Source organism: Hirundo rustica, chromosome 19, assembly GCF_015227805.2.
Source record: "Hirundo rustica isolate bHirRus1 chromosome 19, bHirRus1.pri.v3, whole genome shotgun sequence".
NCBI lineage: Eukaryota > Metazoa > Chordata > Aves > Passeriformes > Hirundinidae > Hirundo > Hirundo rustica.
The window spans coordinates 1,377,172-1,399,299 of NC_053468.1; the positions used below are offsets into that span (position 1 = coordinate 1,377,172).

The following is a 22,128-nucleotide window of genomic DNA, read 5'->3' on the forward strand; positions in this document are numbered from 1 at the left end:
AAACAGTTAAATAAGATGGTTCCTGCTTTTATTTTTTTTCCTCCGCCTCCTCTTCACTCCTGGGTGTGCTGGGAATGGAGCCGTGGCAGGAGCAGCGCTTCCAAACTGTGCTGCCTCTTCAAAAGAGCCTGTTCCAAAGCCGGGGCTGCTCACCATCACCTATCATTGCCTGCCAGTGCTCTTAGGTGATTAGCTCAGCCTGGTTAATTAACCTGGGAACTCTCCAGTTTTTGGAGTGCGGCTGTTAACTTAAAAATCTCATTATTCCTTTTTTTTTTTTTTTTTTTTTCTGGAATAGAAAGCCATTCTCCACTGCCCATAAATCTCCACCGAATCCAGCAAATTCATAGCAAAAAAAAAAAAAAAAAAAAAAAATCCTAAGTTGTGCAGATCCCCGTGGCTTTTATGACTGGATAAATGACACAAAACATGCAATGAAGTGGGGAGGCAAAAGACACCCCAGTTAATATAGTGGTGCACTTTTAATTTTTCTTTTCCTAAGCTGTGTAGGGTTGCTCCATATTTCTCAACTGTAAACTGTTTTCAGGAGTTTGTGCCCTGGCTAGATGGTTTTCTGTTCTACTGGTGAGCGCTGGCAAAAGGGACTTTCCTGGTGTACAGGACACACGATCCTAGGTTAGGAAACTATTCCAACGCTTCTGTTACATTCTGAATTTTCTAAATAAGAAACGCCTTAAATTGGCCCGTTTCCTGTGCTGTCAAAAATCATCAAGCTGCTGAAAGTGAGGAAAACCTCTCACATGCTGGTGGGTGGGATGGAGTGTGGGACCAGCCCTGGGGGCTCCCTGGTCCATCCCTGGTCCCTCAGCCCTGGCTGATGGGATCAGTGTGGATGGAGGGAAACAACTTTCAGGGATTTTTGCTCCCTTCTTTGAAGCTGCTTCAGCATCTCTCTGTTCCAAACCCTGCAGCTGGATGCTGAGGTGGAACTGTAGGGGTCTGCAAATATTCAGAGGCAAACAGATTATTCCCTTTTGACTTGTCAGAGGAGGAGTGGAGGAATCCAAGGAGAAGGTGAACTGAAACACTCTGTTAACTTGCAATCTCAGCTCTTGGAAGGGGAGGTGTAAGGAAGGATCTGCCAGGAGCTGGCTGTAATATTTTTGGATTGCTGCCTGCTTTACTTCCAATGACCCTTTGATTAATTCCTCTGCCTCTTTATTTTTTTTAATGAACCTATTATGGCATATCTTATTGCAGATGCTGATTGGATCTGGGCTGTGTATTGTGCCATTTGGATGTGGATTAAATGGCACAGATCTATCTGCTGCCTCTCCCCCTCCCTCTTTAGTTCATCACGCTCAGAATTCCGAGGCTCCACAATGAGAGTCTCGGCCCTGCTGATTGCAGAGGATGTGCAATCGGCTTGAGGAATGTGTACTCAGAGCTTATGATCCTTGGGCAAGCGGGGACTGGGTGATGCATGTGGCTTTCAAGGGACGCTGCTGTTCCCATCTGTTAATGGCATTCCGAGCTGGCCGGCTCCCGGAGCGCTGCCTGAGGGATGGGGCAGCCGGGGGAGCGACTGCTGATCCTCCAGGAGAGAGCATCCCCTGGGTTTTGCAAAAGGAAAAGTAGGCAGCAAAAAGCGCTGCTTAACCCGGGCAGGCTTGGCATGGAGCTGCTGTAAAATTGGGGAAGGGAAAAGGGAAGAGAGGAAGAAATGAAAGGGAGGACCGGGGGCGGGGAAATGTAAGATAGCAGTGAAATAAAAAGATGGTTAAAATGAGGGGCACTGCAAAGTGTCCCCTCGCAGGAGTGCAGAGGCTGTTGGGGTGTGGGATGTGATGTGTTCCTGCTCGTGCCCAGGAATGAGGCTCCAGGGTGGTGAGGATGATGACGGTGTGGGGTGGTACCTGGGAAGGCTGAGCAGGTGGTCAGGGATCCTGTGCAGCAGCGCATCCCGGCTCACCTGGGAGCACAGGGAATGCACGGCTCCCTGCAGCAGGGACGTGGGCAGAGCGCGTCGGACCCGAGACAAACCCCTGAACGGGGAGAGGGAACGCCAGTGTGAGCGTCCTGGTGGGATGGGAGCGCTGGAGAGCGCGCTCCAAGGAGTGTGGGAAGGATCTTGTGCCTCCAGCCGTGCTGTGCACTGGCTGAGCCCATCGCAGCTGCTGTTATCCAGGTTCCCAAGGAAAATATGCCAAGTCCAAGAGAATCCAACAGACCGTTTCCTCAAATAAGAGACATGCTCCCTGTGTGGCTCCCTTCCCTCAGACACAGCCTTTATTTAGTGCTGTTCTCTGCTCTGGGGCTGCAGATTGGGATGGTGGCCTGGAAGATGACGCTGAAGACGCCGGAGTACCCGGAGGGCCGGGATATCATTGTCATCGGCAACGACATCACCTACAAGATCGGCTCCTTCGGGCCCCAGGAGGACGTGCTGTTCCTCAGGGCGTCCGAGCTGGCCCGGGGGCAGGGCATCCCCCGCATCTACGTGGCTGCCAACAGCGGGGCCAGGATTGGCCTGGCCGAGGAGATCCGGCACATGTTCCACGTGGCCTGGGAGGACCCAGACAACCCCTACAAGGTAAGGGGGAGCAGGAACCAGGGGGGGAAACTCGGCAGCAGCCCCCAGGAGTCTTGTTTTGACAGCACCTCTTCTGACAGAGGTGAGGGTGAGCATTTCTCGCAGCGTCGCCTCTGAAGTTCTCCTTGGTATTGGATGGGGAAACACTGGGAATGTCCAGGGATGAAGCTGGGAGCAACCTGCTCCTTTCTAACCCAAACCATTCCCTGACAGGATTTTACGGTCTCCCAGGCAGCAGATTGGCATCTGGAAGGAGTTAGTGCTAAATATTGCACCATTCCCAGCTGTCACTGGCCCCAGTTGCATCTCCACTGTTGAGAGAATGTTCTTATCACTCTGTGGAATTAAATTCTGCCCCCTGGAAGTTTCTTTTTGGAAGGGGATACAGGGGCTCAGGAAGGGACTAGAGGAGGGATTGGGATGAATGAGCTGTTTTTCCCTGCAGGGATACAAATACTTGTACCTGACTCCTCAAGACTATAAGAAAGTCAGCGCCCTGAACTCTGTTCACTGTGAACACGTGGAGGAAAATGGAGAGTCCAGGTAGGATTGAAAAGCTTTCTGTTCACCCTTGGGTGATGCCTGGTATGTCCTTGTCCTCAGCTGGGGCATTCCTTAGGGGCAGGGGATGGAGGCATGGAAGAAGGAATTGAAGAAAAGGTGAGATTGCAATCCTTGTTCTTTTCCTTTTTCCCTTTGTCTGCATCCCTTTTTCTTATAATCAGCCTGCTCCTCGCATCCTGTGGGAACGACAGGACGCTTTTCCAGGCCTTCCTCTCCCTTGGCGTTTCCCTTGCCGTGCTGCAGCCGTGGGGACGTTCCGTGGTGCTGCAGGGCGAGCCCTGCTCAGCTCCTGCCCAGCCTTTGTGCGCATTTCTCCTTGGAGCCTTGATGATATTTAGTCACTTTGCATTTTCTTTGTAGCAAACCGATTCAGCAAATCACTGGAGCTTGTGACTCGAAGGCTGTCTGTATCTCCCTCAGGTACAAGATAACGGATATTATCGGGAAGGAGGACGGGCTTGGCGTGGAGAACCTCAGAGGATCTGGCATGATTGCTGGAGAATCGTCTTTAGCCTATGAGAGCGTTATCACCATCAGCTTGGTAATCCCCCACCGCTTTCTATTCTTCAGATGTATTGTCTGTTGCAGCTAAAACTCCTGCGATGCTATCCCAAGCATCCATCTGGGATGGGCCTGGTGGAGATGGGCTCCTGTGGGCTGTCAGCAGCGCTCCTGGCGCTGGTGCAGGCCCGGGTCCCCTCGCACTCAATTTAAAACACTTCAGGCATTTGGCCTCCTATTTGCTCAGTCTGAAAGTTGCTGCTTCTCTTTTTTTCTTTTTCTTTTTTCTTTTTTTTTTTTTTTGAAATGCATTTACGTTCAGAATCCTGTGTTTTACGAAGTAACGGATTCTGGAGTTTTCCAGCGAGAGTAGATTTTTGTGGCCTTGTACTACAAACACACCTCGAGTTTTGTCTCAGTGTTTGAATCAATAGGTTGGGGCTGTGTGGAGAGACAGAAATCAATGCCATTGCTTTTATTTTTATTTTCTTTTTTTCCTCGTTTTCCAGGTGACGTGCCGGGCGATCGGGATTGGGGCCTACATCGTGCGGCTGGGCCAGAGAACCATCCAGGTGGAGAACTCCCACATCATCCTCACCGGCTGCGGGGCCCTCAACAAGGCAAGTCCTTGCACTTCCGTCCTCAGAGCTCTCCGAGTGGAGCCGGGGTTTGTCGTGGAATCCTGCAATGGTTTGGGTTTGGGTTGCAAGGACGTGGAAGGAGGAGAAGCAGCTTTTCTCAGGGGTTGTGGGCACGGATTAAATACCAGGAGTGGAGAAGCCCAGGCAGTGTCTTCTCCCGCCCACTGAGTGCTGTGAGGGGACAAGGGCTGTTCCAAAATAATCCCAGAATCCAGAACTTCCAGAATCACCTGAAGTTCCAGTCACCCACAGCAGTGTATTGGTTCTGGGGAGCACTGAACCCGAGGAGCTTGGATGCTGACTTCCCAGGCTGGGAACGAGATTTCCTGCTGGAAATCTCAGCCGTGGGGACAGGAGGAAATAACTGGGGCTGTTACAAAGAAAACTTACAGCTTCACGACTAAAGTGGCTCTTTTTTTTTTTCCCTGCCACTCCAGAGGCAGATTTTCTCCCTGGCTGCCCCAGGCCCATTAATCCCACAGCCTCCAGCTCCTTGCCTGGTGCAGACACAGCTCCCAGCCCACTCTGCTCCCATCCCTGTCCCTGAGGGCTTTGTTTCCCTGGAGTTGGGGCTGTGTGCTGTGAGTGCCCTTCCACATCCAGCAGCTTTGTTCTCAGGCACTCTCAGCACCTGGGGTGGCTGTGCTCCATGGCAAGCTGTGTTTCCAGGAGTGCCTGCCTGACAATGGGAGATAAAGGAAAACAGGCTCTTGTTGAATTATTCCCCTGAATAAAGGGGGCTCTGCAGAAAATGAAGCATTGATCCTATCAACTCTAGGCTGCAGCACCCTCAGTTAGATCTCTTACACACATCACACACACCTGCATCAATGGGAGGAAAAGAGGCATTTGAAAATGCAGCCTTTAAAAAGAAATTGTGTCAGTTTAGTGCTTGCTGGAGTGCAGTGAGTTGCCTGGTTCCAGCTGTCACTTGCTGGGGCTCGGGGCCCTGCAGAGTTTCCCAGATGGCAGGGCCAGGCTGTTCAGTTCTCCCCCTCTTCCCAGCTTCAACTGCACTCCCTGCCCGTGGAGTCAATGGCTGTTTTCACGGGGCTGGATTAATCTCACTGAATTTTAGGCACTTAAAAATTAAGGATATGGACTGAGTTAAGCACCTGACATCTGTCAGCAGGCGCAGGCAGAAGGAGCTGCTTTCTGAGGGGGATTTATCCCATCCTGAGAATTTCAGTGGGCTGAACAATCCTGTGTGTCCTTTCCCCTCCTTCCTGCTGTCTTGGGATGTTTGGATGTTTGTGTCAGCTCTGAACCCTCCACCTGCCTGAAGGTGAAGAGGGAAGAACCTGTTGCGTCCTTTGCAGCTTTCCCAGCAAGACCCAGCAGTGTTTGCCTGCCCTTGAACAGTGGGAGCCTGCGAGTCCCCATCGCTCCCGGGTGTGTGTGATGTGTCTGCTGCTCCACAGGATCCTCACTTTGTGTGATGTGTCTGCTGCTCCACAGGATCCTCACTTTCCAGTTCTGCTCAGGGCTCCTCGAAGGGATCCAGCTGCAGTTGTGTCCCAGAAGTGTGTTTGAAGTAGGGAGCTGGTGCCCAGGGTGAGCCTGGAATGTCCAGGCTCAGTCTGCCTGATCCTCTGGAGGATCTGAGACAAGCAGTGAGTGCTGATCCATTGGCATCCTCCTGCCATGGAGTCTGGAGTGACTTCAGACTCACCCTGTGCTCCCTGAAACCTGTTAAACACTTGTCCCTGGGATTTAGAGAGCCAGCTTGAGTTTTTTGGGAGATCAGGCCACTGCCAGGCAGGGTCAGTTGTGCAGAGCACACCTCGCAGGAGTGCTGAGGCTGTTGGGCTGTGGGATGTGATGTGTTGCTGCTCGTGCCCAGGAATGAGACTCCGGAAAGGGGAACTCGTCGTAGTTCTGTGTGCGGGGTGAGTGAGTCTTGGTGCTGCTCGTTCCCTTGGAGGAGGTGGGGAGTCAGGGCTGGCAGGGGCTTCAGGAGAGAGGATGGCTGAAACAAAGGTAAACACAGGGAAGCTGCCGCCTTCAGCTTTTCCCAGGTAGGTGCCAGAGATTTGGGACAATTCTTCCGCTGCTGACTTTTACATCCGTGCGTTCCCAGAGGTTGCAGGACAAAGCTGGCGCTTCTTGTGTCTGCAGACACATCTTCAAAATGTCTCCTCTCCGCCAGCAGAACGTGCAGCACAAAATTCTTTCTGCAGCACTGGAGACAATTGGGCTTTCAGAGAGCAGGCAGGGCTTTCTGGGAAGTTGTTTAATTTTATTTTTCTCTCCCTCTGAAATGCTGGATTCTTTCTAATTTGCAGAGGGGAATGGTGGCAAACGTTACGTGCAGCCAGAGCCGTTGCTGGTCTTGTTCATTATCATTATGTAAAAGCAGCCTGAGGGTTTAGGTGTAGAGGGAAAGGTCCAGCTGCCAGGGCCAGAGCGTGACCTCTAGCTCAGACCACGAGCTCAAGGTCGGTGCCATTCGGAGCTGCAGCTCCTGCTGGGCTCTGGGCTTGGCTCCTCGCAGAGGAGACCCCCGGCTTGGAGCATTCTCCAGCCCCATTCCCTGGCAGGGCACGCCCCAGGGCAGTGCAGGGTTTCCCCTTTGTGTGCCCTGGGTGCCGGGCAAAGGTGCGATGCTGCGCTCTGGGGCCGGTGCCAGCGCGGGGGACGCGGGGCCGTGTTTCAGCTGGCCCCCTTTTGTCTCCCCAGTGCATTTCAGCGGGGGGTGGAGAGGTGGAAATGCCATTTCCTTGCTCTCGGTGAGCGTGTGCCGAGCCCGCTGACCCCCCTGCAAATTGAAATAATGATAATGCGCGTCTCCTGACTGCATCAAAGTATCAGCACATCAAAAGCCAGGAGGCATGAAATGCAAATGATAAAGTGAAAGCAGATGGATTGTGCATGATCGCCTGATGCCCAATGAATTTTAAAAGATGCTGGTTCACATGGGGAGAGGGGCTGAAATAAACACGTTATCCCTGCAATTTTTTTCTTTTTTTTTTTTTTGTTCTTGCTGCTCACTCCTGACAATATTTTTTCACACTTCAGCGAGCAGCCACTCCATCTCCCTCCCTCCCTTCCCTCTCTTTCTCTCCCTCTCTCTCTGTCGCTGTCTCTACCTCACACACGTCTCGGGTCATGTCGCCGCAGCTCCGGTGGAAATAATAAGATATAAACCACGAGGTTGTTATTTGCATAGAAATAGCATGGAGCCCCAGGCAGCATGGGAGAAGGACACAGAGATCATTTGTCTAAAATTTTAATGAAAACTTTTGCTGAGGCAGAGATTTTTTTTTTTTTTTTTTTTTTTACTTCCCCTGCCTCCCCCTTTTTCCACCCCTAAACCTTCCTCCTCCTCCTCCCTTCCCTCGTCATGAGCTGAGCACGGGGTGATTTCAGACGTGACGTGCTGTGCCCTGCTCCAACACCTTCATTTCCATGGGTTTTCTTTTTAACGGGAGTAAGACCAAAGAGCCCGGCATTCCCAATTCTGCATTGCTTGTGTGCCTCATGCTCCCAGGGCTGTGTGCCATTTCAGTCCTCCCAAGGATGTTCCAGAGTCTGCTGCTGACCTATTTTTAATCAGTTTGCTCCTCCTTGTCTTTTGTGTTTAAAAGAAATCCCGTCTTGGAGACTGTTGTGTTAATGGAAACAAATAGTGGCTTTCAGTCACGTTTTCCCTGCAGATCCGTGTTCCAGGCTTTTCCTAAGGGAAGCCAGCAGCTTCAGCTGAGGCTTTCAGGAACTGCTCCAAGCAGCATTCCCAACAGTTTATGCAGATGTCCAACCAGGCTCTCCAATGGTTTGTGTTTTGATGGTGACGAGGAGCTGCCCCGAAGCTGCTGGAGGTGACAGAATTCTGGCCAGCATTGCTTTGTTTCACTCCTGTTTTAGCTTTATTTCCCCCAAACTCTCTGGTTTTGACAGGCCCTGTGCTCCCCATGGTTTGCTCAGAGCAGCCAAGAGTACCAAGGATGAGCTGGACAAATCCCACATGCCAGGAGTCTGCAGGGAAGATGAGGGGTCAGAAACTAAAACATGAAACATTTTAGGCATAGTTCAGTACTTTGGGTTTCATTTCTCTGCCTGGTCATGGGGTGATCTTTTTGACCAGAATGGATCCCAAAAAGAAAGGAAAAAAAAAAAGTGTTGTTTGGTCTTGTTGGATTCCTTTGCATGAGGCTGGAAGAGAATTTCTTTGTATTTTTGATTCAGTCCCGAGCTGTGCTGCAGAACTCTTTGGATGCTCTGGGATTGACATAACAGGATGAGACAATAGGTCAGGGCTGCTCAGGGGGCTGTGCCCATGTGAGAGAGGTCTGGGCATCTCCGAGGCTCCCTGGAGGAGCTCAGGGAGGAACAGGAGGCTCACACAGGCTGGGGAGTGATTGCCAACAGTAGTATTTACCCTTCCATTTCACAATCTGCAAAAATAAATAAAAGCCCTGTGAGCCTGATGCTGTTTGGGGTTTGTGCTGTGGAAAGCTCTTTTTAAAATTTTTTTTTTATTTTTTTTGAGATTCAAGGCAGGGACAGCTCAGTATCTGCACAAGATGACTCCAGCCTTGGGATTAGATCAAAGCAATCATGTGAGAGCAATCATGTGAGTTAGAACAGCAAGTGCCAGCCCTGTCATTCAAAGGAGCATTATAATTATTAATGCATGATATGAATCTTTCTGTAGTGGCACAGCAGGACCGTTGGGAAGATCTGTATGGGTGCTGGGTGTTGGAGAATGCTAAGGAGGGGTGGGAAGTGTCAACCAGGAATCAGCACTCAGCAGCATCAAGTGTTGGTTCCTTGTGTGGAGGTTGGAGCTGCCCAAGGTTATCCCGCTCCTGGGAAGCAGGACAGCCCCCCTGCCCTGCGTGGCTGTGGTCACAGGGTGAGAACAGGGCTGGTCCCAGGGTGGAGGTTGGGTTCTCCAGCTCCCAGAGCTGCCCAGGACCGTGGTGCTGCTGTTGGTGTCCCTGATGTGGGTCACCATGGCTCAGGTTCATTCCTGGCCGGGCTCATTCCTTTCTTTCCCTGCCAGTGAGAGGCTTTAGGTGCTGCAGGAGCTGTGGTTGGTGGCACTGCTGAGGACACACGGGTCCTTGCTCTGTGTGGAGCAGTGGATGTGAGCAGGATGGATGCCTGGCCTCAGTGCAGATAAACAACCAGCACCCTCCACTGCTGCATTTTCGTTTTAATTGCTTTTCTTTAAGTGGTGATATTTGTGTGTTGTTCCCATTAGAGACAATTTACGTTCCAGGCGTGCCATTATCAGTCCCTTGATGTTTGCTTAGGGAAGAAAGTCTAATAGATTTCTGTTGACTTTTTTTATTCTCCCTCCTTCTATCATTTTTAATACAGATCTTGCTCAGTTTATCTGTGTGGGCTCTGTGTGGGTTCAGTTCTGCTAAACAGGAGTTTAACACCGTGGCCCGCATTCTGCCTGTCCAAATCTCTTCCCAGGACTGTGTCCCAGCTCCTGGGGATCCTGCAGGGCATATTCTCACTGGAGCATCCACTCTGCTCCCTGATGTTCCACAGGAGCTGAACTTTTCAAACATATCCCAGAGTTATTAGTCTTGACCATCCCTCTTGGGATGCCCCCAGGAGGACATTGGGGTCACCAGGGGCCTTTTCCTTAGGAATTCCCTGTGATTCTGGACACAGGATGGAAATTATAGGAACAGCACTGGAGAACTGCAACATTTCTCCTGACTAAACCTAAACTCAGGCTGGAAGGTGAACAGAGTTTCACTGTCCTGGTGAAGAGGCACAGGAGCTGCAGCCTGTGCCCTGGGGGTCTCTGAGTAACGGGGTGCTCTGACAGGGGTCCAGAAGGTGACAGAGGAAATGACCACGATCTTTGAGTTGGAGACAACCATTAATATTGTTTATGGGGTTCATATCTAGATGAGGGAACCCCTGGCTGAGACAGGTGGGATTTATGGGTGTTGGCACCATGTAGAATAGGGGCTGTAATTTTAGTTTGCGAAGTGTATTGAGTCCTTTTGATTTACCACTGACTGAGGGAGTGACCTTGAGCAAAACACACGCAGGGAGAGGAGAGAGGGGCACGAGGGTTTTGACAAGACATTTTTCATCTGGAAATGCCACTTCACTGAAACTGGAGCTCTTCAGGAAAAAGTATCAGTTTGGATGAGCTTCTCCTTTGGAATTTTTTGGGTCGAATGAAAAGTTGTTCGGTTTTTATTTCCCAGCTGACTTTCGTTCCCAAACAAATTTTTTATTTTTAATACATACAACAAATATTTTAGAGGTCACTTGGAGCCTGTCTGATTTCATGTTTGTAGTTCAGCTCTCAAGATTGCAAAACCTGATTTTTCTGCTGCAACCCAGAAATTTTCCAAAATCCTCCTCGATGACCGCAAGGTGGGAAAAAACCTTCCCACCAAAAACGTGTGATGCTGCAAACAAACAGAGTCTCTTGTGTGTGTGACCAGCTGTGGAGCCCTGCTCCCTCTCTCTGTGTGAGGAGTGTTGGGATCTCCAGGCGGGAGCTGCAATTCCGTGTGCACCTGGGTGCACCTTGCCCTGCTCCCTGCCAGGTGAAGTGCAATTCCTTTCTTGTCCCTTCCGCCTCCCATCTCACCGAATGGAAGCAGGGAAAGGCTCCACCAGCAGGACCTGCCCGTGGATTTGCAGTCAGGAGCCATCCCCAATAACCATCAGGCTGTCAGCTCCCCACCTCCCCCCAGCTCCCACCTCCCCCATCACTCACCAAAGGGAAAAAAGAGCCCGAGCTGCAGCTTGAAATATATCATGCAATAGTGTATCATGAATTTCTTGTGAATCACATTGGAGAAGCAGGTTTATTTATTTCCGAGACTCTAAATCAATACAAAGTAGGTCTCTTAGTTCTGAAGCTGGGATGGAGTGGGAAAAAATGAGCCCATTGTACTCTTAAAACTTTGGGGAAAGGAGATGACAGCTATATAATTCCATTTACCAGGCACTAGGGGCTTTAATGTGAAGGTGACAGGGAGCTCTTTGTGCATTTAGAGCACCATATCTTCTAAATAAAAGATCTGTAGACTTGATAGTGGAGTATAGCTCTGCCTTTAATAATCTCCAAGCATTAGACCGAGCCAATCTGTTCCCAAGTCAGAAGGGTCCCCCACCGAACGCTCGTAAATTAGGAGTGCAGGAACTGCAAGGATTCAGGGATTAGGGAATGCAGGAAGGGCAGAGAGGAGCTGTCCGTGTTCCCACTGCCCAGCACAGGGGCTGTGCCTTCGGGAAGGGCTCTGTGCTCAGCTGGGCTCTCTTCCCTCTTGCTGCTGTTCCCCTCTAATACACGATCCGTGTGGGGGAAGAGCTGGAAATGAGCACTGAGCTCTGCCGAGGCTTGACTGCACATAATAGCAGTCAGGTTTGAAGTTCCTGCATTGTGTTGCTACATTTTTTCTGATGAGACATTCATTCCCATCATTTCTGCCTGTTTATGAAAAATAGGCTATTTATAGGACGTGCATATGCCTCTTCTGCCTCGTGTTTCTGGCAGACAATATAAATTGTGGGATGGGAATTGCAATTATTGAAATTATTTGGATAAAAATCTGGCAGTTATATTTGATATAAACACATGATATGCTCGGAATAATAACAGCACTTATGTTACATAATGATTCCCATTCAAGCCCTCCCAGCTGTCGTGTTTTCAGATCTTTCATCCTGGGTGAAACAGATGAGCCAAGCCAGCCCTCAGCCAGCCCAGCTTTGCAGGGAAAGTCCCAGCTCTCCAGCAGCTCGGGTTCTGAGAGGAGAAAGCAGCTGCTCAGCGTGGGTTGGAGTGCTAGAAAATTATTAATGTACACGCAATGGGCCTATGAACCTGTTGAGGACCATCCTTTAGAGGCTGTTGGAATCCTAGCTCTGCTTGTGTTTGCCAAAAGATCCTCTGAAATAACGAGAAATGTGGTTTCCTAATGGGTTTTTTGAAGATCAGATGAACTCCGTGTTGGCAATGCCGCCCAAATATTTTGGAGTGTTTTGGAAGTGTTCTCCAAGGGAGCACATGACAGGACAAGAGGAAATGGCCTCAAGCTCTGCCAGGGAAGGTTCAGGTTGGACATGAGGAAGAATTCCCTCATGGAAGGAGTTTAAGGCCCTTCCCACTCAGACCATTGTAGGATTCTGTGATCCTCCTGACCCCCTGAGTGCCCAGAGCCAGCCTGGGGATGGAGCAGCTCAGGCTGACCCAGAGCTCAGTGTCCCCTCTCACCTGCGCACGTGCTCAGCTGTGCACATCCAGCTCATCCAAATCCCGGCTCCAGCTCTCCTCAGAGGCGCTTTTCCCTGCAGCTGGGCACCCTCTGCCCCTGGCTGCATCCTGCTCTGGGATCTCCCACCCGCTCCAGGCTCTGCTGGAAGGGCTGCAGCACTCGGGAGAGGGAGCTGTGTGTTTATCTCCATCTCCAAAAAGGGATTGAAGGGCGAGAGCAGCGGTATATTAGGCTGTTTCATTGCCTGTCAGCAGTGCTAAACCTGAGCTGTCTGCAGTGTCTCCAGATAAGCAGGAGCAGAGGCCCATTTTGCATGAACATGCGTTTGCATTAGTTCAGAGAGGGGGAGTTTAAATCCTCTTTATTTTTATTTTCCTCTGCGGGAAGCGTTTAGCTAGGCTTGTGCCTGGCATCTGGAGGCCTGGGCTTTTCTTATCCTTGAAGCTAAATCTGTGCTGCTGTCTCCTCTACCGTGGCTTTGCTTGGCACTGGTTTTGTTGGAGGAGGAGGAGGAAGGTGGCTGAGCTCAGAAGGGAGTCCCGGGAACATCCCTGTGCTAAGACACACGCTGGATTCTATATTTGGGAGTGAGTTTTGTAGCATCTGCGCCTCGGTTTTCCTCTGTACATAAACCTTGACTGGCATCTGCCAGCTCCTCTGTCCCCAAAACGAGCTGTGCTGGGTGTTTGGGGGAGGCCAGGCTGCCTGTGTGTGTTTGAGGGGGGTTTTTAAGATCCAAATGAAGCAGGTGTGTAATGTCCTCTGTCTGTTAGAAAGACTCAACCCATAAAAATAACAAACGGCGTGTATTTGCTGGAATGTCAAAGTTATGAGTTTATTTTGTAATGATGTGCTCCTGCCTTCATGAGGTAAACTGGCCGTGGCAGAGGTGTTATTAGTAATATGGAGTCAGTGGAGCAGAAAGCCAAGTGACCGAGAGATCAGTGTATCAGTCAGGGAGAGGGCAAATGGGAAGAGACAGCAGGAGAATGAGAAAAGAGCTGCGCTGCCCAGGCTCAGATTAGAGATGGAGCTGTGCAAGAGAATGAGGAGCCCCAGCCTGCTTCTGTCCAGCCTCTCCAAGGAGCTGCTGGGCCTTTGTCTGGGTTTGTTTGTTTGTTTGTTTGTTTGTTTTCCCCAGTTATCCATTTAAATATGTCCACCCTACAGTTTTCTTGGAGCAATTTGGGGTTGGTGAGCTGAGCTGGGCTCAGCACCCGGGAGCTTTGGTCACGCTGCTGCTTGGGGAAGGCAAGTGGGAAAACTGCCTCAGTTTCCCCACTGGTATCATTCCCCTTGGGGATCGCAGAATCCAGAATGGTTTGGGCTGGGAGGAACCTTAAAGGTGCAATTCCACCCCTCTGCCATGGACAGGGACACCTTGACTGTCCCAGGGTGCTCCGAGCGCTGTCCAGCCTGGCTTTGGGCACTGCCAGGGATCCAGGGGCAGCCACAGCTGTGCCAGGGCCTGCCCACCCTGCCAGGGAACAATTCCTGCCCAACATGCCATCCAGCCCTGCCCCCTGCTCACTAGGGATCCCTGCTCAGCAGCTCTTACCTGCACACAGGGCTTGGCAGGCTGTGTTGGGAGAGGTTTGCTCCTCCCTTTTCATTTCCAAGCGAGGCTGAGGCGCTGCAGGAGTGGGTTTGTGTGAAGCTCCTTGGCCAGCACCTCCTGGTCACATCCCAGCACTGATGGCTTTCCCGTTTTTCTTCCCCCAGGTGCTTGGACGGGAAGTTTACACCTCCAACAACCAGCTGGGAGGGATCCAGATCATGCACAACAACGGGGTGACACACGACACGGTCTGTGATGACTTTGAAGGAGTCTACACCATTCTGCAGTGGCTTTCCTACATGCCAAAGGTAATTCCTGGGCCTGCACGGGTCCCAGGTGCCGCTGTTTGCGGGTTTTTGGGAAAGGGGGCCCTCACTTCCTGCTGTATTTTCCTTTTCCCCTTAGAATATACACAGCCCTGTGCCCATCCTGAAGGCCAAGGATCCCATAGACAGAACCATTGACTTCGTTCCCACCAAGACCCCCTACGACCCTCGCTGGATGCTGGCTGGACGCCCCAACCCAAGTATGGCCAGGAAATGCAGCAACTCATCTTGTTCCAAGGCTGTTTGCCAGATGTCTGCAACCCAAATAGATTTCAGATTCTGTAGAATAATTAGTTCTAAGCAATATGGATATAATATAGAAGTATTTACATATAATTATATTAATCTGTGATATAGTTTATAAACAATATCTAAAAGTAGCATGTAAATCCTGAGTGCTCAAGGACACCATACTTTTACAGATGTTATAATAGTTGCTTTTATGGATTTTTTTAGTGATTTAAGGGGAAGTCCATCCACAAAGGGTCTGCATGTTAAAGGAATCCCAATATTCCTGCGCATCCCGGGCAGTTGTTGTGTTGGCACCACTGGGGCTGTGCAGCCTTGTGCAGGTGCAAGCTGCAAACTGGGTGACCGTTACTCCTGCTGTTATTAATGAGTTTGGGGGGCTAAAATGAGATTTGTGATAAACTAAGTTTTCTGGTTTTGGATAATATTTTTTCATCATCTCTCAAGCAATTCATCCAGCTGTCTGGGCGCCGCAAACGCCGGCTTCCAAATCGAGTGACTTCAGATTTTAATTTAGTGGAAGCGTTAAGGAAAGCAGATGATTCCCTGTGATAAGTTAAAGCAGATATCTCCTAGGTGAAAAGTTAAAGCCATTTATTAGAGGAGATATTGCCGTGATATTCTTCAAACTGACGCCCGACACGAGGCCAGAATCTAAACGATCAGCTTCGGGCTCGCGATAAAGAGATAATTTTGAAATGGATGGTCACATTTTACAGTGGGGCCACAGAGGCAGGGAATGTAGAACACAGTAATTACAAGTTTGGGCTTGATAAAACACTCTCCATCCTGTTTAAGTCAGCAGAGGTTAGCTTGCTTGGATCTCCACTTTTTAATTGGTTTTGGACTTGGTTTGCAGCAGCAGAGGTGCTTGTTCAGAGGAAAGAGTTCCTCGGGAGCTCTGTGCCGAGGGGTGAAGCTGGGAGGGATTTGGGGGGATTTTTTGTGGGTTGTTTTTATGTAGGGCTTCCCAAAACCCCGGTGCAAAGCAGAGAGTTGTGATTTCTGTGACTGACTCTAAATATCATTGACATTTTCGTATTTAGTTCCTGGGTTTCTTCAGCATTCCTACTTTCAAGGAAAGATTAGGCAGGATCAAGAGAAGAATATGAGAGAAGTTTTAAAATAGAAATAGATGTGTTGAAAAGCCTCTTTAATGACTTTACTGCTTTTTGACAAATGTTTGTAGTCTTGAAAAAAGCAGAGTTATTTATTTAAAAGCACGGGAAGTCCCTCTGCTCTCCGAACCCCATCGTTTAACAATAAATGATGCTTTTGCTGATAAATTGCTGTCTTTATGCAGACTAGGAAATGAAATAAGACATGATGGCTGAAGGCAGACAAATGCTCAGCTGTCTAATGTTCCCTTGTATTGTCATCTATTCAAAATTAAATAAATAAGAAGACAGTGCCATGTTCTCCAGCTGGCATTTTTAAGCAAGTTTGAGTTGCTGCTTTGATATTCTGTTTTCTTTCTTCCCTCTCTCCTTCCTCCTGTGATGTTTCCCTTTTTTTCCCTTCCCTTTAGATCAGAAGGGGCAGTGGCTGAGTGGGTTCTTTGACCATGGCTCGTTCATGGAGATCATGCAGCCCTGGGCTCAGACAGTCGTGGTGGGGAGAGCAAGGTAAGTTCTGAGACGTGTTTTAGACAGCTACAGAAATCCACTTTGGGTTATGCTTCGCATTTCCCTAGAGCACAACATTCCTGTGATTATTTCTTTGTCTCTGTGTGTGTATATATATATATATCTGTTTAATAGAAAGAGTTGGAAAGAAAGGGATGAGATGACGGTTAAGGTCCCTTCCAACCCATTCCATGGCTCTATAATTCTATAATTTAAAGGCTTCCAGGCTAGAGCAGTGTGCCAGGGGTGGAAATCAATGATTTGGCAGAGCCAGAAGCACTCTGTCCATGCTCAGCTTCACTTGCAGTTCCTTTCTTCTGACAAATTCCAAGTGGCTTTGGACTCTCACACAGCAGGGATATATAACACAAATGAAACAGACTCCTTTGAAAAGCAGTGGCACTTTGAAAAAAAAACCAAATATGAATGTATTCTTCTGGGATTGTTACTGTAAGTGCTGCCAAAACTCATCTCTTGTATGTATGTTTGGAATATGTGTGCTGTTGGCTGTAAATTGTCTTTTATTATTCTATGGCAACTTGTCCAGGGACACACTATAAAACAAGATGTAGCATCTTCATGTGCTAGCCTGATAAAATTTATATGAAGTATTATGGAAAACAGAAGTTGTTTTGAGCTGTTTTCAAGTTCAATAAATAACTGTAATACTTGGATAAAGATGTTCTTTATTAGGTCACATGGGCCCTAATATAGAAGTTATAAGTTACCGATTTAAGACGGCTTCTGCAATTACGGGGTTCCAGCAGACTCTTAATCATAGGGAATGGGAATATTTCCAGCCCCTCAGCGCACATGGGCCCTGTCTCTTCCCTGCCTGTTCGTGTGTCATCAGCTGGGGGTGGCTGGGGAGGGAGAGGGGGCTCTGCTGGGACTGTCCTGGCAGCGTGACGCCGATGGCTTTTGTGTGTGGATGCCCTGTGGGGCGGAGCTGGGCATCCTCGCTGGTGCCTGCGCTGCTGCCCGTGCCTCTGGGCCTGCACCTGCCCCCCTGGCAGTCCCCCTGCAGCAGCACGTCTGGGGGAAGCGCAGGAAGGGCTTCCAGTCCCTCCCAACTCGTTCTGGGGTTCTCCGATTTTTCACGGTCAAGACCATCTGTACCAAACCTGGGTGATGGCAGGCGAAGGATACATGGATTTACCGTTCAAAACCCGAGTTTGGTTTGTTCTGCTTTGTTTTTAGAGGGGAATGTGCTCATTTTTGCAACAGATTTTGCTGTGAGAGCTCTCTGGAGCTCTGCAGCCGGGTGCCTCAGCTCTGCACAAGGCCACGCCGCTGCTCCTGCTGTTTGTCTCTGCTGGCTGCTTGGCTGTGTAGCAGCAGGAGCAGCAGTTCTGTGTCTCACCTGTTTGCAGGCTGGGAGGAATACCTGTCGGAGTGGTTGCCGTAGAAACGAGGACGGTGGAGCTCAGCATTCCCGCTGACCCCGCAAACCTGGACTCGGAGGCCAAGGTGGGTGCGCTCCTGCCCCTCTTTGTCCTCTGCAGCTGTCCCTGTGCAGGTGGGGTTCCTTCCTCTCCCAGACCGGTGCCGATGTGCAGCCGTTCCTGGAGCTGCTGGAGCAGTGCCTGCACCGTTGTGTGACCTTTCCTCCAGGAGACATCCCCAGCACTGCCTCAGGACTCAGGGGAGGGGCAGGGATTAGAGCCCAGGGGATGTGACAACCAAAAAATCGCTTCCCTGCTCTCTTGCTGTGACTGGGGTGCTCCATGGCCTTCCTGCTGCGACATTTTGCTGTTTCCCCACCTGATTTCACAGCCCTGCCTCATCTCTCCAGGGCTTTCTCCTCTCCATGTCCTTTTCTTCCTCTTTTCCTTCCCCTCCTTACAGCATCAGGCTGTCCATACTCTCCTTTCTGGGCTGAATTAATGTGACTGCTGCTGTTGAAGCTGGTGACAGAAGGATTGTCCCAATTTTCCCATGGCCAAGCAGACCCTGCACGTTCCACTTGCCACCCTTCTCATTGTTTATCCCACATCACAGCTCCTGATGACTTTTTTCTATGTTTCAACTCTTACATTAATGTGCTTTGAGGCCTGACAGTGGATTTTCCTTCCCACCAGATAATCCAGCAGGCTGGGCAGGTGTGGTTCCCTGACTCTGCCTTCAAAACAGCCGAGGCAATCAAGGACTTCAACAGGGAAGGGCTGCCCCTGATGGTCTTTGCAAACTGGAGAGGCTTCTCTGGGGGAATGAAAGGTAAGCAGCACTTTGGAGCTGTCCTGGGGGTGGCTTTGGCTCTGTCTTGGCTGCTGAGGGCACCACGGAGTGCTGCTTGAAATGTTGTGAAGTGCCAAAGGACGTGAGATTGATATTATGAAGTTGGAAGTGAAAGATGGGATCGGGGCCTCTCGCCTGTGTGAGAGGAGCTCCAGGGGCACTGAGCTGGTGGAAGCTCTCAGGGTGGCAGAGCCTGCTGGGCACAAGGCAAAGCCTTTGAATTTGCAGATGCCAAGGTGGGAGGTGGCAAAAGAGGGCAAAATTCTTCCCTCTGGAAAATACCCACAGCCTTTGAGGGTGGATGCTGCTCCGTGTGCTGCTGTTGCTTTCCCAGCCACACAACTCACTGGGAAGTCGTTGATATAATTTAAGCTCGTTTATTTACCTTATTTAGCCCTCAGATAACGTTTTACCTTAAAATGTCAGACCTGGCCTGGCTGGGTTCCTCAGAAAGCTGAGTTTTAGCTTGGTAGTTGGGTGGACCAGGCAGCACGAGGTTGTTGATATTTATATTGCATATCCCGAGTTATTCCAGCCAGCTGGCAGGAGGAGGAGGAGGGAAGGACAGAGCCATTGCAGTCTGCACCTTGCTCCTTGCATTTTCCAGCCTCCTGCTTGCTGCTGGTGTCTCCTGACGCTCTGGGTGTCCCTTGGGGAGTTGTTTGCAGTTTTGGTTTCAGTGCTGGCTGGGGATTATGCGAGGAGGGAAAATAAACAATTATGCCACCCCTCAGTGCACACAAACACACTGCCAGGAGCCGACTGCACTGTGGGTAAAATGACTCCAAAATTGTGTGTAATGAGTAGGAAAAGATTAGAGACAGCTCTTGCTATGCTGAAAATTGACATTAGTGAAGGGGGGGGAGGAAGGAAAAAAAAAAAAAAAAAAAGGGGGAAAAAATGAAGCCCCCCTCTTCCCTAGTCGGCCTGGGAGGTCTAATTCCTGCTGTAAAATAAAGAAATAATGCCCTAAATAAAGGCAGCTCGTGGTGCTGCTGCTGCTGGTGGCCTCCCCAACGAGCTCTCTCCGTGGCCAGAAGGCTCCTGAGCATAATGTGAAATTAAATTATGAAAAACTGGCTGGAATATTCCTTTGGAGGAGCCATTTGGCCGGGGTTTATTTGGGAGAACCGGCGGTGACCCACGACGGGGAGACATCCAAGCGTGAAATTCCCTGGAAATTAGCACCAGGGTCCTGGGCTCGGCAGGGAGGGTTTGATCACATGCAAATCCCCCCCTCGCCGTCGGGCGCTCCTGGTTTACTTCTCCTTTTTGCCCGGGACCGATTATAAATAACAATAAAAAAAAAAAAATGAAATGAAAGAATTCGGTGGAGCGAAGAGGCTGGTTTGGAGCTGGGGGTGGCTGAGTTCTGTGGGTTCTGTGGGTTCTGTGAGTTCTGTGAGTTCTGTGAGTTCTGCAGGTTCTGTGGTTTCTGCAGGTTCTGCGTGTTCTGCGGGTTCTGCAGGTTCTGCGGTTCCTGCAGGTTCTGCGGGTTCTGTGGGTTCTGCGGGTTCTGTGGTTTCTGTGGTTTCTGCAGGTTCTGTGGTTCCTGCAGGTTCTGCGTGTTCTGCGTGTTCTGCATGTTCTGCGGGTTCTGTGGTTTCTGCAGGTTCTGCGTGTTCTGCGTGTTCTGCGTGTTCTGCAGGATGGGCTGCGGGCTGTCCCGGCCCGTGGGTGTCTCCGGGTGCCATCTGCTGTTCCAGCCGTGCTGCTGGGGGCTGTTGCAGCTCGGGGGGCAGCGAGGGCTCTGGGTGCCGGGACCAGCGGGGTGGGGACAGCTCCCGCAGGCCGTGTCCCTGCGGGGTGGGACCGCAGAGACGGGCACAGAGCTGTGCCCACGCCACTGCCGCCCCTCTCTGCCCTCCTGCAGCGTCTCTGCCTTGCGGGTGGCTGCTCGTGGAACCCAGCCTGGTCTGGGTCGGGAGGGGCCGAAGGATCTCCTCATTCCAGCCCCTGGCCGTGCACAGGGACGCCTCTCACCAGGCCGGGGTGCTCAGATTAGGCTGAGCTTGAGATGAATTTTGGGCTGGAGCACCATGGGGACCCTTCGGTGGTGGCACTCAGGGAGGAGAACGCTCCTCAGCAGGTTTGGCAGCCACATCTGGGAGCACCGAGGGTGACTCCAGCCCCAGGAGCAGCAGCAGCTCCCCTGGCCTTGCTGAAGTGTTGAGTTTTGTTATTTGTGTTTAATCAGTTATTTAATGGGGATGCCTGGGCTGCTGGGACATTCCAGGACACTGAAGGGCTGTGCTGCAGGGCCCCAGCCCTGTGCAGAACCACGGAGGGCTGAGGCTCATCCTCCTGGAGGGCTGATCCCTAAAGCTCCGAGGGCACAGAAATGCCTCCCTGCCCGCCCGCTGCCACCCGGGCAGTCACATCCTCTCCTGGCGACGCCCGGGGGACCTGAGCGAGGTTTGGAGCTGGGAGGAAGCATCCAGTTCCCCGTTTCTCTGCTCCTCCTCCCCCTGGCCTCTTCAAACAATTAGTGCTGCTCTTCCCTGCGCTTCACCTGAGTAAAATATATACCCGTGGCAGGAGTGAAAAATGTATTGCTAATTACACGATTATTTTATTATGTAGCACTAGTAAAAAATGTCTAGTAAAGAATTAATTCAGTTAAAATAATTTGAATCAAGCAATTATTTTCTTAACACTAGAATTAGCCGAAAGTACTTCAAGTGGTTTATTACTAGCACTACATAATAAAATAATTGTATAATTAGTAATAAATTTGTCACCCCTTTTGAGTCTTTTCCTTTGCTCAGGACAAAAGGAAAGGTCGGAGTTTTGTTTGGTTCTCAGACCTCGCTGTCTCTGCTAGGATTTATGTTTATTCCCAAATAGAGGGAATAAATTGTTCCTCCTTTTGTCAGCATTTGATACCTCTTAAATAACATTAAATTCCTTTTCTTGGGTGGCAGTGACCTTGGAAATGAAATGGAGAGATCCTATCAGTGCCTGTGGTACTAATATGTATCTATATATATTTGTTTGTATATGTATATATTTAAAATACAGAAGAGTGTGTGTTTCCCAAAGAATTAATTGCTTTATTATGTTCATGTTAACACTTAACACTTAAATGAGGGTTAAGTGACAAAGGGACCTTGGCTGGAGTCTCTTTCTTCCCCAGAAATGAGGCTTTTCTCGAGGGATAGAAGGATTTTACATGAATAAAGTGTCTCAGTGTTTTCAGACTCCTCCTGTTGCAGCAGGTTGAGGTACATAAACGCAGCTCCTTAAGTTTCTCTGCACTCGTATTTTAATGGCCAGAAAAAGAAATGAGGCAAACTGGGAGGGTCCAAGTAAAAATCCCCAGTGATGGAGGGGGCTGGAAGAGAGATGAGGGATGGAGGATTCCTGCACTGTCTAGAGACAAACCCCGCTGCGACTCCTGCTGCTCTTTGTGCTGAGCCTGGAGGAGGGCAGACGTTATTAGGGTGCTACAAGGGAGGTGACGTGAAATTAATGGGGAGGGAGGGGAAGTTTGGCTGAGTTCTGAGGGGGATCTCATCTGTCTGGCTGTGGAAATGCCCCTAAAGAAGCAGTAGATTTATTGTTTGGGGTTTCTAAATGGGAGCTTTCAAAAGCGCTGTGGAAGGAGCGGTCCTGTGTGAACAAAGAGGTGGGCTAGATGGGCCTAATAACTATTTTTCATTTCT

The 22,128-nt window shown here is 50.1% G+C and overlaps 1 protein-coding gene across 7 annotated transcripts in view; it reads left to right on the forward strand.

Moving 5' to 3' along the window:
• ACACA (acetyl-CoA carboxylase alpha) overlaps positions 1-22,128 on the forward strand; it is a 100,186-nt gene that overhangs the window by 63,301 nt on the left and 14,757 nt on the right. For all 7 annotated transcript variants that reach the window (XM_040082390.2, XM_040082394.2, XM_058423008.1 and 4 more), the window contains 9 exons: positions 2,285-2,554; positions 3,000-3,097; positions 3,539-3,659; positions 4,129-4,239; positions 14,190-14,333; positions 14,431-14,551; positions 16,129-16,225; positions 17,599-17,695; positions 18,307-18,442. In XM_040082390.2, coding sequence (XP_039938324.1) covers positions 2,285-2,554; positions 3,000-3,097; positions 3,539-3,659; positions 4,129-4,239; positions 14,190-14,333; positions 14,431-14,551; positions 16,129-16,225; positions 17,599-17,695; positions 18,307-18,442 — 1,195 coding nt within the window. The remainder of the gene's footprint in view (positions 1-2,284; positions 2,555-2,999; positions 3,098-3,538; positions 3,660-4,128; positions 4,240-14,189; positions 14,334-14,430; positions 14,552-16,128; positions 16,226-17,598; positions 17,696-18,306; positions 18,443-22,128) is intronic.